General features: G+C 48.2%; 1 protein-coding gene across 1 annotated transcript in view; it reads left to right on the top strand.

The window, feature by feature from the left end:
* Positions 1-3484: 3484 nt before the first annotated feature.
* The window catches only part of LOC117876006 (membrane-spanning 4-domains subfamily A member 15-like), a gene marked incomplete in the record, with an annotated part of 33007 nt that continues 20612 nt past the window's right edge, over positions 3485-15879 (top strand). Inside the window, 3 exon segments of the mRNA XM_034767686.1 lie at positions 3485-3563; positions 11704-11986; positions 13287-13403. Of these exon segments, the coding sequence (XP_034623577.1) occupies positions 11717-11986; positions 13287-13403 (387 nt within the window).

Below are 15879 nucleotides of genomic sequence, written 5' to 3'. Positions count from 1 at the left end.
TGAATTGCATCATGTTATTCCTAGAAGTCATGGATGATGCAATCATAACGAAGCTTACATCACTCAGCTGAACAAATTGCCCTATATCAGCTCTAGAAATCATACAGTGTCGTGCTCTCTTATTTGTCAGTGTTTGATTTTGCAAAGGGACACATTTCTGTTTAGCCAAAGTGAGCAGAGATGCCTAGTACTTGTGTGAACAGTGCAGATAACTTCTGCTATGTTTGTGGTGAAGTGACTTTTGCATCACAAAAGCGCAGTATAACCACTATGGTTAAGAAAGCCAATCACCTTTATTTTGGTTGCAAAATTGGAGATCAGGACAAGAGGTGGGCCCCACACATATGCTGCAACACTTGTGCAACAAATCTTTGCCAGTGGTTGAACAGGAAAAGGAAATCTATGCCTTTTGCAGTGCCAATGATTTGGAGAGAGCCACCAGATCATACCAGCAATTGTTACTTCTGCATGGTGCCTCCAGTTGGGAAAGGTGTGTCAAAGAAGAAAAAGTGGACTGTGCATTATCCAAACATTCCATCAGCTATACGCCCAGTACCCCACGGAGAAGGACTGCCGGTTCCTGATGCACCAGAATCATTCTCACTTGAGTCAGACGAGGAAGAGGAAGAGGATGAAACTTCTGGTCCTGAACCATCAATGTCACAGGACCCACATTTTCTCCCATCCTCCTCCTCTGAACCACACCTCATAACACAAGGTGAACTGAATGACCTTGTCAGGGATTTGGAACTACCCAAGAGTAAGGCAGAGCTGTTGGGCTCCAGACTACAGCAGTGGACTCTCCTGGCAGGTGTTGTTAGGGTTTCCATGTTCATTGATTCATCGAAGACGAGTCTTAAAGCTGTTTTACTGCATAATGGCAATGTTTTGCCATCAATTCCAGTTGGTCATGCAGTCCATATGAAGGAAACCTATGACAACATGAAACAACTTTTGAGGTGCACAAACTATGACCAACATCAGTGGCAGCTTTGTGGCGATTTGAAGGTTGTTGCTCTCTTGCTTGGTCTGCAGACTGGATACACAAAGTACTGCTGTTTTCTCTGTGAATGGGATAGTCGTGCAAGAGATTCCCACTACATCAAGAAAGATTGGTCACTCCGACAGTCATTGAAGCCTGGGAGGAAAAGTGTTCAGCATCCACCACTTGTTGAATCAAGGAAGATTTTGTTACCACCCTTACACATCAAGCTGGGTCTGATGAAGAACTTTGTCAAGGCCATTGACAAAACACAAGCAGCTTTCAAGTACCTCCGTGGAAAATTTCCAAGGTTAAGCTGAAGCTAAGATGAAGGAAGGTGTCTTTGTTGGTCCTTAGATTCGTGAACTTCTTCGAGATGATGCATTTGACCATGCACTGCGTGGCAAGGAAAAGACGGCATGGAAAGCCTTCCAGTTAGTGGCAATAAATTTTCTCGGAAACAACAAGGCAGACAACTACAGGTTGTTGGTGGAAAACCTCCTCAAGGCATACAAAAGCCTTGGTTGCAACATGTCACTAAAGATACATTTTTTGCACTCTCATCTAGATTTTTTTCCACCGAACTGCGGAGCAGTGAGCGACGAGCACGGCGAGTGATTTCACCAGGACATTGCAACAATGGAGAAACGCTATCAGGGCAATGGAGCCCATCAATGCTTGCAGACTATTGCTGGACAGTGACAAGAGATGCTCCATTTAATGAATACAAGAGACAAGCCAAGAAGCTCCGAGTAGACACTGAATAAGACTAAACTATGTACATAATAGTTTTTTGCCTTTTGTTTCATAATAAATTTTATTTATATAACCCTTTTGCTGATTTTTAAAGTGTTACATAAATAGGACAGGTGAAATATTATCATGTAAAGCAACCATAAACAGATGAAAAGACCTAGGTTTACAATTTATGATTAAAACTCTACTATCTACACAATATACATAGACATAAAATGTAAAAACTTAAATATCTTAGAAACAGAAGCCAATCAGTTGTTTTAATTGTCATATTTGAATTCAGCACATCAAAATACATAATAAATAGCACATTTTATATCTGAAGCAGACGACTTCTCAAAAATCGTAGACCAGTGTATTTGGTTTCTGAGCCACTAGGGGTCATAGTTTTTCTGTACTCCCACGAGGGCTAGAAACTTACTATTCTTTAAAAAAATGAAAGCTAAGATTCTCTCACAATCACAGGACTTCAAGAACTGGGGCTTTAAGAAAAGCACCAAATATTGCCTGACTTGCAATAAAAACATCAGACTTTGTAGTGATGAGAGTCTCTCTTCATTAATTCTAAGCCCTTAAATTCTTCTCTTCCTCATTATTCACTGGCTACCTTTGAGCTAAGCATTGGGGAAGGCTGTGTGGCATCTGTCACTGATCTGTTAGTTATCACAAGCAATGTTTATACCTATCTGGTTGTGATAGGCTGGGCCATTCTCTGAGGTCACACCCAGGCAGTCTGAGTCTCTTCTTTGCTTGAGATCTTTACTTCAGCCTTTCTGGGTTCTGTGTAAGTCTCCTGATTATGGGGATGTGCAGTGTCTGAGTTTTCTTATACAGCTCTGGTTTGTATAGGATGATCCAGCACAGCTGGACTCTGGGTCAGGGTTTACCTTCAACCCCTACCCCATGGAGATCAACTTGTCCTGCATCTGGTAAGTTCTTGTGGGAAGCAGAGGCTTGTCAGGTGTTTTCCTCTCAGCTGCTCTGTAGCAAGAGCCAGCTGGCATTTAAGACCACAGAGCCTCATAAGCTCTCTTAGGGGTAAATGCCGAATAAGAAGTTCCTAAATGTTTCCGATGCTTAGATGCTGTCAGAAGGAGAGAGAGAGAGAGCCTTGGAGATGAAAAGCACTAGGTAAGTCCCGAAAGCACTTATTAGAGCTGTTTGGAAAAAGGGCTTTTTTTCCCCATAGAAAATTTCATTAAAACAAAAAGGTTATTCACATCGTAATTTTCAGTGGAAAATTCCTAGTTTTCTTCAAAAATCTGAAAATTTTTCAATTTATGGACATAAATTTTTTTTCAGGCTGTTCAGCTTTCCTATGAAACATCAACCAATCTGGGGGAAAGCTGGTGCTTCCTGATAACATTTTTGTTTAGTCAAAAACCAGATTTTCCTGATGAAAAGTTTTGATCAGAAAATGTCCAGCCAGCCCTCATTACTTTTGTGGCAATTCCCTCTAGGCAAAGAGGAAAAGGAAGGGTCTCATTTCATTCTGTAGTGCCCCAGTGTCCAGAGGGCAGTGTTGGTGGGCTTCCTATGGGGAGCCCCATGTGTTCTGAGCCAGAAGGGATGGTGACTAGGGTGGGGAAAAGGCACACGAGGGACTCTGAGGGGGATGAAGAAAAAACATCCAAAGGGGAAGAGGACTTTGGAGTCCTGCAATAAAACAAGGCAAAGACAGAGGGAGGAGCTAAGCTTAACAGGCAGGGAGGATTCAAAGTCTGATGCTGTTAAAGTCCCTTTTGCATGAGCCTGTGAAAATTTCCTGATGACCCTTGAAGTCGCCCACAGCTGGAAGGAGGACGGCGGCTGCAGCAAAAACAGAGTAAGTTCATCAGCGCAAACATTCTTTGGGTGACCGTTAAAATTGGGTGTTGGGGGCCATACTGGGGGAGGCTGTGGGGACACCCTGATGTTCTTACAGGACCCTTGTAGTTTCTGCCTCTAGAGTTGAGGGAAAATAAGGTCAGAATTTAAAGAGCAGTAGATCCCATTACCTGACACGCAGGGGAGAGAAGAGAGAAGGAGAAATTTGTGACTCAAAGCCATATGCTCCTGTGAGAGCAAGTGGCACCTTTCAGACCTCTAGAAAATGTTCATACAGAAGGATGGAGCAGTGACACAACTTGCTTGCATTCACCCAAAACTTTTCATGCATCAGCGCTAGCCAGTGGGTAGAAGGGGCAAGGTTCAGAGATCGGGATGGCCTTGACATGGTCTGTGATGTCTCCTGTCTAATAACAGTTGGATCTGAGGTGAGCACTTGGTTCTTCCAAAGAGTGGTACCTCTGGTTATTTTAGGAATACAGGCACATGCGGTGTCACTCTGCCACCTTTCCACCCCCATAACATCCCCAAGCAAAGGAACAAAGTACTCTGGCCTGGACAGTGAAAGGGAAACAGAAATGGGACAAAAGGGGGTTGCACAGGTTGGAGAGAATAGAATCTCTGGGAAGGAAGAGACAGTCCTGACTATTCCCCCTTCCAGCCCTACATTTCTATGGGTATGTCTACACTACGAAATTAGTTCGAATTTATAGAAGCCGGTTTTATTGAAATCGGTTGTATACAGCCGATTGTGTATGTCCACACAATAAAATGCTCTAGGTGCTCTAGTCGGCAGACCGCGTCCACAGTACGAGGCTAGTGTCGACTTCCGGAGCATTGCACTATGGGTAGCTATCCCACAGCTATCCCACAGTTCCCGCAGTCTCTGCCGCCCCTTGGAATTCTGGGTTGAGATCCCAATGCCCGGATGATGCAAAACAGTGTCGCGGGCGGTTCTGGGTACATGTCGTCAGGCCCCTCCCTCCCCCGTCACAGCAACGGCAGACAATAGATTCGCGCCTTTTTATCTGGGTTACCTGGGTTACCTGTGCAGACAACATGGAGCCCGCTCAGCACAGCTGAGCTCACCATCACCATATGTCCTCTGGGTGCCGGCAGACGTGGGACTGCATTGCTACACAGCAGCAGCTGCTAACTGCCTTTTGGCGGTAGACGGTGCAGTAGACTGGTAGCCTTCATCGGCGATCTGGGTGCTGGCAGCCGTGGGGCTTGCCTTTTGGCAGTAAATGGTGTATTATGACTGTTAGCCGGCCTATTACAAGTCGGGTCATCGCACGTTAGCAGAGTCTTCCCTGAGCAGCAGCTCGTACAATAGGCCTGAAGACCATCGTCATACACCGCCCAGTATTTGCTGCCAAGCACCCAGAAAGATGCCGAGGGCTATCAGTCACGCTGCACCGTCGTCTTAAGATGTAAAAAATAGATTTTCTCTGTATTCATTTGCTTCCCCCTCCCTCAGTCAACAGGGTTTTCAGTTTAATCTTTGGGGGGGACCAGTCTGTGACAGTTGTTTGTGTCTCTCCCTGATGCACAGCCACCGTTCTTTATTTTAATTCCCTGTGCCTGTACGCCATGTCGTCACTCGGCCCCCCTCCCTCCTTCCCCTAGGCCGTCAGATACTACGTTTGCGCCACAGCTCGAGCCGAGAAGCGGTTCGCGCCTTTTCTTTGAATTCTGGGTTGAGATCCCAATGCCCGGATGATGCAAAACAGTGTCGCGGGCGGTTCTGGGTACATGTCGTCAGGCCCCTCCCCCCTCGTCACAGCAACAGCAGACAATAGATTCGCGCCTTTTTACCTGGGTTACCTGTGCAGACAACATACCACGGCAAGCATGGAGCCCGCTCAGCTCAGCTGAGCTCACCGTCACCATATGTCCTCTGGGTGCCGGCAGACGTGGGACTGCATTGCTACACAGCAGCAGCTGCTAACTGCCTTTTGGCGGTAGACGGTGTAGCATGAGTGATAGCCGTGGGGCTGGCAGCCGTAGTGCTGCATTGCACCAGCCCCTTGCAGGCGATGGTATATTATGACTGGTACCCGTCGTCATCGTACTGGTATGGCTGTCAATCATGGCCACCTGGGCAGACATGCTACTGTTTCGATGATGACGGTTACCAGTCATAATATACTATTTTCTGCCAATTGCCCAATATTGTCTGCTAAGCACCCAGAAGAGGCCGAGGGCGATGCTGGGTGCTGGCGGACGTGGGGCTGGCAGACGTGGGGCTGCATTGCTACACAGCAGCAGCCCCTTGCCTTTTGGCAGATGATGGCATATTATGATTGGTACCCGTCATCGTCATACTGGTATGGCTGTCACTCATGCTGCAGCGTCGGCTGCCACCTTAAGATGTAAAAAATAGATTTGTTCTGTGTTCATTTGCTTCCCCTTCCTCCGTGAAATCAACGGCCTGCTAAGCCCAGGGTTTCCAGTTTAATCTTTGGGGGGACCATTCTGTGTGACAGTTGTTTGTGTTTCTCCCTGTTCCTGTACCTGTACGCCATGTCGTCACTCGGCCCTCCCTCCCTCCCGCCCTCCTTCTCCTGGTCCATCAGATACTACTTTCGCGCCTTTTTTCTGACCAGGCGCCATAGCTAGCACTGGGATCATGGAGCCCGCTCAGATCACCGCGGCAATTATGAGCACTATGAACACCACGCGCATTGTCCTGGAGTACATGCAGAGCCAGAACATGCCAAGGCGAAACCCAGACCAGGCGAGGAGGCGATTGCAGCGCGGCGACGAGAGTGATGAGGAAATTGACATGGCCATAGACCTCTCACAAGGCACAGGCCCCAGCAATGTGGAAATCATGGTGTTACTGGGGCAGGTTGATACCGTGGAACGCCGATTCTGGGCCCGGGAAACAAGCACAGACTGGTGGGACCGCATCGTGCTGCAGGTATGGGACGATTCCCAGTGGCTGCGAAACTTTCGCATGCGTAAGGGCACTTTCATGGAACTTTGTGACTTGCTTTCCCCTGCCCTGAAACGCCAGGATACCAAGATGAGAGCAGCCCTCACAGTTGAGAAGCGAGTGGCAATAGCCCTGTGGAAGCTTGCAACGCCAGACAGCTACCGGTCAGTCGGGAATCAATTTGGAGTGGGCAAATCTACTGTGGGGGCTGCTGTGATCCAATTTGCCAGGGCAATGAAAGACCTGGTGATAGCAAGGGTAGTGACTCTGGGCAACGTGCAGTCAATAGTGGATGGTTTTGCTGAAATGGGATTCCCAAACTGTGGCGGGGCCATAGACGGAACCCATATCCCTATCTTGTCACCGGAGCACCAAGCCACCGACTACATAAACCGCAAGGGGTACTTTTCAATGCTGCTGCAAGCCCTGGTGGATCACAAGGGACGTTTCACCAACATCAACGTGGGATGGCCGGGAAAGGTACATGATGCTCGCGTCTTCAGGAACTCTGCTCTGTTTCGAAAGCTGGAGGAAGGGACTTTCTTCCCGGACCAGAAAGTGACCATTGGGGATGTTGAAATGCCTATCGTGATCCTTGGGGACCCAGCCTACCCCTTAATGCCATGGCTCATGAAGCCATACACAGGCAGCCTGGACAGGAGTCAGGACCTGTTCAACTACAGGCTGAGCAAGTGCCGAATGGTGGTGGAATGTGCATTTGGACGTTTAAAAGCGCGCTGGCGCAGCTTACTGACTCGTTCAGACCTCAGCGAAAAGAATATCCCCATTGTTATTGCTGCTTGCTGTGCGCTCCACAATATCTGTGAGAGTAAGGGGGAGACATTTATGGCGGGGTGGGAGGTTGAGGCAACTCGCCTGGCCGCTGATTACGCGCAGCCAGACACCAGGGCGGTTAGAGGAGCACAGCAGGGCGCGGTGCGCATCAGAGAAGCTTTGAAAACGAGTTTTGTGACTGGCCAGGCTACTGTGTGAAACTTCTGTTTGTTTCTCCTTGATGAACCCTCCAACCCCCCCCCCGACCCGGTTCACTCTACTTCCCTGTAAACCAACCACCCCACCCCACCCTCCCCTCCCCTCCCGCTTGCAGAGGCAATAAAGTCATTGTTTTTTCACATTCATGCATTCTTTATTAGTTCCTTACAGAGGTAGGGGGATAATTGCCAAGGTAGCAGGGATGGGTGGGGGAGGAGGGATGGAAAAGGACACACTGCATTTTAAAACTTTAACTCTTATTGAAGCCCAGCCTTCTGATGCTTGGGCGATCATCTGGGGTGGAGTGACTGGGTGGACGGAGGCCCCCCCACCGTGTTCTTGGGCGTCTGGGTGACGAGGCTATGGAACTTGGGGAGGAGGGCTGTTGGTTACACAGGGGCTGTAGCGGCGGTCTCTGGTCCTGCTGCCTTTCCTGCAACTCAACCATACGCTCGAGCATATCACTTTGATGCTCCAGCAGACGGAGCATTGCCTCTTGCCGTCTGTCTGCAAGCTGACGCCACCTATCATCTTCAGCCCGCCACCTCTCCTCTCGTTCATGTTGGACTTTTCTCATCTCCGACATTGACTGCCTCCACGCATTCTGCTGTGCTCTATCAGCGTGGGAGGACATCTGCAGCTCCGTGAACATCTCGTCCCTCGTCTTACGTTTTCTCTTTCTAATGTTCACGAGCCTCTGCGAAGGAGAAACATTTGCAGCTGGTGGAGGAGAAGGGAGAGGTGGTTAAAAAAGACACATTTTAGGGAACAATGGGTACACTCTTTCATTACAAGGTCGCATATTTCGGCTTGCAGGCAGCCATCGTAGGCCACAGTGTTTTGGCTTATTTAACCTTCTTAACATGCGGGAAAGGTTGCAAACAGCAGCGCATTTCCCATCTCAAGGATGAATTGGGTTGTCCATTTAAAATGGGGTTTCAATGTAAAAGGAGGGGGCTGCGGTTTCCCGGTTAACATGCGGCACAAACACAAGTAAACCACCCCCCACACACACACACACACATGATTCTCTGGGATGATCACTTCACCCCTCCCCCCCACCGCGTGGTTAACAGCGGGGAACATTTCTGGTCCGAATAGCAGGAACGGGCACCTCTGAATGTCCCCCTTAATAAAATCACCCCATTTCAACCAGGAGAGCTTTCTGGAGATGTCCCTGGAGGATTTCCGCTCCATCCCCATACACGTTAACAGACTTGCTTGCTTTTTTTTGTAATGTTTACAAATATTTACAAAGTTACACTCACCAGAGGTCTCCTGTGTGCCCTGAGGGTCTTGGGTGAGTTCGGGGGTTACTGGTTCCAGGTCCAGTGTCACAAACATATCCTGGCTGTTGGGGAAACCGGTTTCTCCGCTTCCTTGCTGCTGTGAGCTACCTACAGTACCTCCATCGTCATCTTCCTCGTTCCCCGAACCGTCTTCCCTGTGTGTTTCTCCAGTGAGAGAGTCATAGCACACGGTTGGGGTAGTGGTGGCTGCACCCCCTAGGATCGCATGCAGCTCCGCGTAGTAGCGGCAAGTTTGCGGCTCTGCCCCGGACCTTCCGTTTGCTTCTCTGGCTTTGTGGTAGGCTTGCCTTAGCTCCTTAATTTTCACGCGGCACTGCTGTGTGTCCCTGTTATGGCCTCGGTCCTTCATGGCCTTGGAGATCTTTTCTAATACTTTTCCATTTCTTTTACTGCTACGGAGTTCAGCTATCACTGCTTCATCTCCCCATATGGCGAGCAGATCTCGTACCTCCCGTTCGGTCCATGCTGGAGCTCTTTTGCGATCCTGGGAGGACTCCATGACGGTTACCTGTGCTGATGAGCTCTGCGTGGTCACCTGTGCTCTCCACGCTGGGCAAACAGGAAATGAAATTCAAACCTTCGCGGGTCTTTTCCTGTCTACCTGGTCAGTGCATCTGAGTTGAGAGCGCTGTCCAGAGCGGTCACAATGAAGCACTGTGGGATAGCTCCCGGAGGCCAATAACATCGAATTCCGTCCACACTACCCCAATTCCGACCCGCAAAGGCCGGTTTTATCGCTAATCCCCTCGTCGGAGGTGGTGTAAAGAAACCGGTTTAAAGGGCCCTTTAAGTCGAAAGAAAGGGCCTCGTTGTGTGGACGTGTCCAGGCTTAATTCGGTTTAACGCTGCTAAAGTCGACCTAAACCCGTAGTGTAGACCAGGCCTATGATTCTATGATTCCCAAGGCCCTTTAGCCTTTCCTTCCTCCTTACTACCCACATAGGTTAGAACGGCATTTAAATTGAGAGCTTTCAGGGCCTGAAGGAATCATTATGGTCATCTAGTCTGATCTCCTCTGTAACAGAGGCCATAGAACTTCCCCCCAGGGATTTCTGCATCAATCCCCTTAATTCCTGCTTGCACTAACTGAATGTATGTAGCTCCAGCATCCAGCCACTACATAGAATCATAGAATATCAGGGTTGGAAGGGACCTCAAGAGGTCATCTAGTCCAACCCCCTGCTCAAAGCAGGACCAATTCCCAACTAAATCATCCCAGCCAGGGCTTTGTCAAACCAGGCCTTAAAAACCTCCAAGGAAGGAGACTCCACCACCTCCCTAGGTAACGCATTCCAGTGTTTCACCACCCTCCTAGTGAAATAGTTTTTCCTAATATCCAACCTGGACCTCCCCCACTGCAACTTGAAACCATTGCTCCTTGTTCTGTCATCTGCCACCACTGAGAACAGCCGAACTCCATTCTCTTTGGAACCCCCCTTCAGGTAGTTGAAGGCTGCTATCAAATCCCCCCTCATTCTTCTCTTCTGGAGACTAAACAATCCCAGTTCCCTCAGCCTCTCCTCATAAGTCATGTGCTCCAGACCCCTAATCATTTTTGTTGACCTCCGTTGGACTCTTTCCAATTTTTCCACATCTTGTTATGGCTTTGTCTGCCAAATGAAAGAGCCCTCTATCCTTAGAAATCATCTCCCCACTTATAGATCGTGACCACAACCTGCTTTCCAGTGCTTGTTAACACTTCAAAAATATCTGGAGCCTCTTAACAAGCCAAACCTAGCAGCAGCCAAGAGTGTTGTGAAGACTGGGCCCTTATGGGGTTAGTGCTGTACATTGCCATGTGGGAGGACCTGTACATGTCTCACAAAATAGGAAATACACATATAACCCTCTGTAGCAATATTTCTTTTAGAGTGTTGGCAGATTATTAATAAGACTTTGTGTTGTTAACTAGAGATGGTTGAAAATCTCATTTTTTTCCAGAGAAAAATTCAATTTTCAGTGGAACTCTCAATACCGAAATATTTTAATTTGGAAATGCTGACTCATAGGAGTTGTCATTCCTGTGCCTCATTGCCCCACTTTTTCTCTGTAGGCCAGGAATCCTGGTCAGACATCTCCTATGGTGCACCATGGTCCTTCCTCTTGGAAATGGATGCAGTGCATCATGGGAGTCCATGGCACATGATGGGAGATGTAGTCCAGCCAAGGAACTCAGCCTCCAGAGGAGAATGGGGATATGTGGCAACTGAACTACAAATCCAATGAAGCACCACAGCAGCATAGCTGAATTGTAATATTTCTAGTTTAGAGCTTTCCGTTTTTTTATGAAAACTTGAAGTTCTGTGAAAAGGAGACCCTTTCCACACCCACAAATATCCACTTAATGGAAAACCCAATTTTCCAGTGAAAAACAGTTTTGATGGAAAATTTTTGGCCAGCTCTTTTGTAAATGTTTTTGGGTCTGATCCCATGCCTTTGGCGTTAATGGGAATGTTTCCTTCACTTCAATGAGAGCAACAGCAGAGCCTTTGTGCCTCTATTGACCCTAGGATAATCAGTTACACAGCTCTGGAAAATTCCATCCGGAAAACTGAAAGATCCAGAAAGTTAAAAGTATCTGGAAAACGAGGGGTGGAATGGGAACACTTGAGCTCCTTGGTTGAGATTTTAAAAGCCAACAAGATGGTTGTTATGAAATTAATGGGAGTTGTGTGGCTGAATCCTTCAGTCAGCTTTTGAAATCTCAACCCTTATCTTTGGGTGTTGCTAGTGCTCTAATTATAGCTCCATGCAAAGGACAAAATCATGACAGGGACTCAAAAGAGGTTGAGCAATAGGTAACTAAGATTCCTACTCCGCATGGCCTAATGACTAATTCTAGGACCAGTGTTATTACCTATGGCTTAATCTGGGCCAATCACTCTTTTCTGCAGCATCTTCATCATCATGGCAGCACCAGGAAACACGGCCAATGGGGTGCTTCTGTTCATGCCCCCAAACAGTGCTGGCATCATCCACCAAGACCAAGGAGTCTCCGGTGCCATTTCCCAGAATCCTGAGATGATGCAATGTGGGCCTCAGCAGTTCACAGTCATGAACCCTGGGAACCAACCTCTTGGGTCAATGTACCCCGGGAGTCCCGCTGAACAGGTTGCGCAGCTAAGGAAAGTAGGGATGATGGAGATATTCCTCAAAGCACAGCCCAAGACCCTGGGGGTAAGTGTGATCTTTGCTCTCAGTCCATGAGAATTTCAATATCGAAGGGCCTGAACAGGTAGGTGAATGACTGAGCATAAGCAAACTCCAGATTCCACCCTTTTCTTTTTTACTTTAACGATTAGCTTTATGGGAAGGATGCCAAGAAACTGGTACCATCAGGCCTCCTCTTGAAACTTCATTGCTTTGTAAGGGGCAGTGGATGGAAATACACCCAGAATTCCAGGGGCAGTGAATCCTCCTAGCTACCCAAACAGGGAGAAATGAAGATTAATCAAGCAAAGGAGAAACGGGGAAAAGGATTATAAACCAGCTATTTCTTGAACTAATGGAATGAAACAGTGCCATCTTGGGGAGGATGGGATGGCTATTCAACTGGTGTAAATCGATGCAGCTCCATTGTGCTAATTCACTCTGGCCAAGGATCTGGTCTGAGAAGAAGCAGTTCAAACCTAGGGTCCCACTCCTAGTTACTGCAGTGGAGACCTGGTTCCATTCCCCTTGCACTGCTAGTGAAATCAACCAACCAGCAACTTCTATCCATCAGTCTACATGGATAAGCCCATGATTGGTTATTTACAATTATATAGATAAATAAGCAAATGAGTTAACAGATTTGAAGTCCAGAAGGGACCACTGACCTCCTGTATATCACAAGCCAGAGAACCTTCCTGCTGAGGGGACCATTGCGGGGGGCAGGGAGGTTGACATTTTTTCAATGGGAAATGTAGTTCCCACAAAAATCAAAGATTTCCATTGGAAAAATCAAAACAAAATATTTTGGTTTTGGGTTGGATCTTCCCAAATCAAACTACCTCAATTTGTCAAACTGAATTGAAATGTTTCCTCTCAGGTCAATTTGACATTAAACGGCATCCACGTGAGTGGCTACAATACCTCAAGAAAGTGGAGGTGATTCTTCCCAATAGGACTAGCTCCCTATTCCAAACTGCACCTTCCCAACTGCACTGTAGTCTTCTCATTTTACTGAACCACCATGGTATGCCATGAGAGGCCATAACTGCGCATGGGAGATGTAGTCCATGTAGGAAGTCTAGCCGATAGAAGAGAATGGTACGCCAACTACAACTCCTATAAGGCAACGGTTTGACAAACTGGAATGAAATGTTTCCAAACTGAAAATTTTCAATTTCAGATTAAAACAACAGTCTAAAGATCAGAATTTCCCACAGGATGGAAATTCCAATTTCTAATGAGCTCTGGTCAGGACAGGGTGTTTTGCTCATCCCCAAGATGGGAGGGAATTGGTTCCTCTTACTGCCCCATTCTCTTCCCACAGGCCATCCAGATCTTGATTGGGCTGATACACATCGGCTTTGGAGGTGTCTCTACAATTTTCATTAAATACATTTACGTCTCTGGCATCGTGGGGTACCCGTTCTGGGGAGGAATTTTTGTGAGTAGAATAATTGAAAGCGTTTATGAAATGATGGCATGGCCACATGGATAAATAATTGTCTATTATTAAAGCTGTAAATGGACACAAATCAGACATCGCTATGTAAAAGAATAAATGGGCTCAAATCAGACATCAGGAATGGTAACATACAAAAGCCAGTAGGAGAACATTTCAATCTCCCCGGACATTCTATAACAGATTTAAAAGTAGCCATACTTCAACAAAAAAACCTTCAAAAATAGACTTCAAAGAGAAACTTCAGAGCTACAATTCATTTGCAAATTTAACACCATTAATTTGGGCTTGAATTGGGACTGGGAGTGGCTGGCTCACTACAAAAGCAATTTTCCCTCTCTTGGTATTGACACCTCCTCATCAATTATTGGGAGTAGACCACATCCACCCTGATTGAATTGGCCCTGTCAACACTGGTTCTCAACTTGTAAGGTAACTCCCTTCTCTTCATGTGTCAGTATATTTATGCCTGCATCTGTAATTTTCACTCCACGCATCTGAAGAAGTGGGTTTTTTACCCACGAAAGCTTATGTCTAAATAAATCTGTTAGTCTTTAAGGTGCCACCGGACTCCTCATTGTTTTTGTGGATACAGACTAACATGGCTACCCCTCTGATACTTGATAAGTAACAGACACTTAGGCCTAGTCTTCACTTACCGGCTGGTCCGGCGGCACGCCATCGATGTTCTGGGATCGATCCCGGAAGTGCTCACAGTCGGCGCCGGTACTCCAGCTCGCCAAGAGGAGTACGCGGCATCGACGGGGGAAGACTTCCTGCCGCGTCTGGACCGCGGTAAGTTCGGACTAAGGTACTTCGAATTCAGCTACGTTATTAACGTAGCTGAATTTGCGTACCTTAGTCCGAAGTCCGGACTAAGTGGGGACCAGCCCTTAGTAACCCCCTTCTAAAAGCAACCAACAAAAGGAAAGAGGCAGTGTGTGCTCAGCTCAGGAACCTGCAGCAGATGTCACTCCCACGTGGATATGGTAGAACATTAGTCGATCTAAACTGGCACGCCTCTTAGTCTGCTGTCACATTTGCTGCTGTCACTTGGTAGATCATTGGCCCATCTAATATGCTGACCCGTTTCCTGCCATTGCTAGGTGGATCATGCAGTGCCCTGGACTAGGCTTCAAAAAACCTTCCCCATGTGCCACCTTAGTCCCCCAATAAAACCCACCCACATGCGCTTGAAAGACAGGTGCCTTTCACCAGCTACCAGCCCTGAGTGCCACTCTCACAATCCCTGCTACCCCACATTTCTACATGTTGGGTGTCCTGGCTTCTCATTTTGAAAATCTGCTCATCCTATTCACCAAAACTGTCTTGTTGGGCTGGTGTTAAGGGCCAAGCTGCTGTGAAGTCCCTGCCTTAGCCCCTCTGCTGGGCCTATGTTGGAATTCAAACATCTGTGAAGTCATTGGCTCAGCACTTCTGCCTACTGGGCTGATGTCAAGGCACAGGCCTTTGTGAGGTCATTGTCTGAGCACTTCTAGCTTACTAGGCTGAGGTCAAAGCTCAGGTCTCTTTCCCTTTGCAATTCCCCTGGCTGAACTGGGCCTTGTTAGGGTTTTATCTACCCTGAATGGGGACATGGAGGGGAGGAAACTTGGCTGATGAGCAAAAAGGGCAAATCTCCTGCCAGCTTCCAACCCAGGGACTATTCAACTCTTAGTGAAATTGGTAACTGCTCCACCACAGAAAGCAGAGTATGGAGGTGACAGCAGAGGGCACTGCAGGTCTGGACTGAGGCATGTTAGCATAGCTGGGAGGCTGGAGAGTACAGGTAAGGCAACCATTTTTTCAAAAGGCAAAAGTAAGACACATGGAGAATCCCCACCCTCTCTGTGGCCCTGCCCCCTGGTCCTCCTCTTCCCCCGAAGCCCCGCCCCCCAGTCAGACTGGAAGCCAGAGCCTAGCCATGGTAAGAGTTGCCCAGGGAGCCCAGGCCACTGTGGGGATCCCCAGGGGGCTGAGGCGGGGGGCTGGGGAACCTGAGAGCAGCCCCCCGCCTGTGTCCCCACTGCAGGTCAGGCTTCAGATGTAGACGTACTCTGATACCATGGTAGGGTTACCATAATCCAGCAAGCAAAAAAGAGGACTGGAGGAGCCCCGCCCCTGTCCTGCCCTATCCCGCCCCATCCTGCCCTAGCCCCGCCCCTGCCCCTCCCACTCCCCCCCTTAGAACCCCCAACCCTCCCCCCACTCCTTGTCCCCTGACTGCCCCCTCCTGGGACCCCTTCCCCTAACTGCCCCCCAGGACTCCACCCCCTACCTAAGCCTTCCTGCCTCTTGTCCCCTGACTGCCCCCTCCTGAGACCCTCCCCCCATCCTAACTGGCCCCCTAGGACTCTACCCCCTACCTGTACCCTGACTGCTCCAACCCTTATCCACACCCCCACCCCCAGACAGACCCCTGGGACTCCCACGCCCCATCCAACCACTCCCCACCCCC

The sequence above is a fragment of the Trachemys scripta genome, chromosome 4, assembly GCF_013100865.1.
Source record: "Trachemys scripta elegans isolate TJP31775 chromosome 4, CAS_Tse_1.0, whole genome shotgun sequence".
NCBI classification, from domain to species: domain Eukaryota; kingdom Metazoa; phylum Chordata; order Testudines; family Emydidae; genus Trachemys; species Trachemys scripta.
Note: the sequence above shows the minus strand (reverse complement) of the source record. Positions and strands in the feature narration are given on the sequence as shown.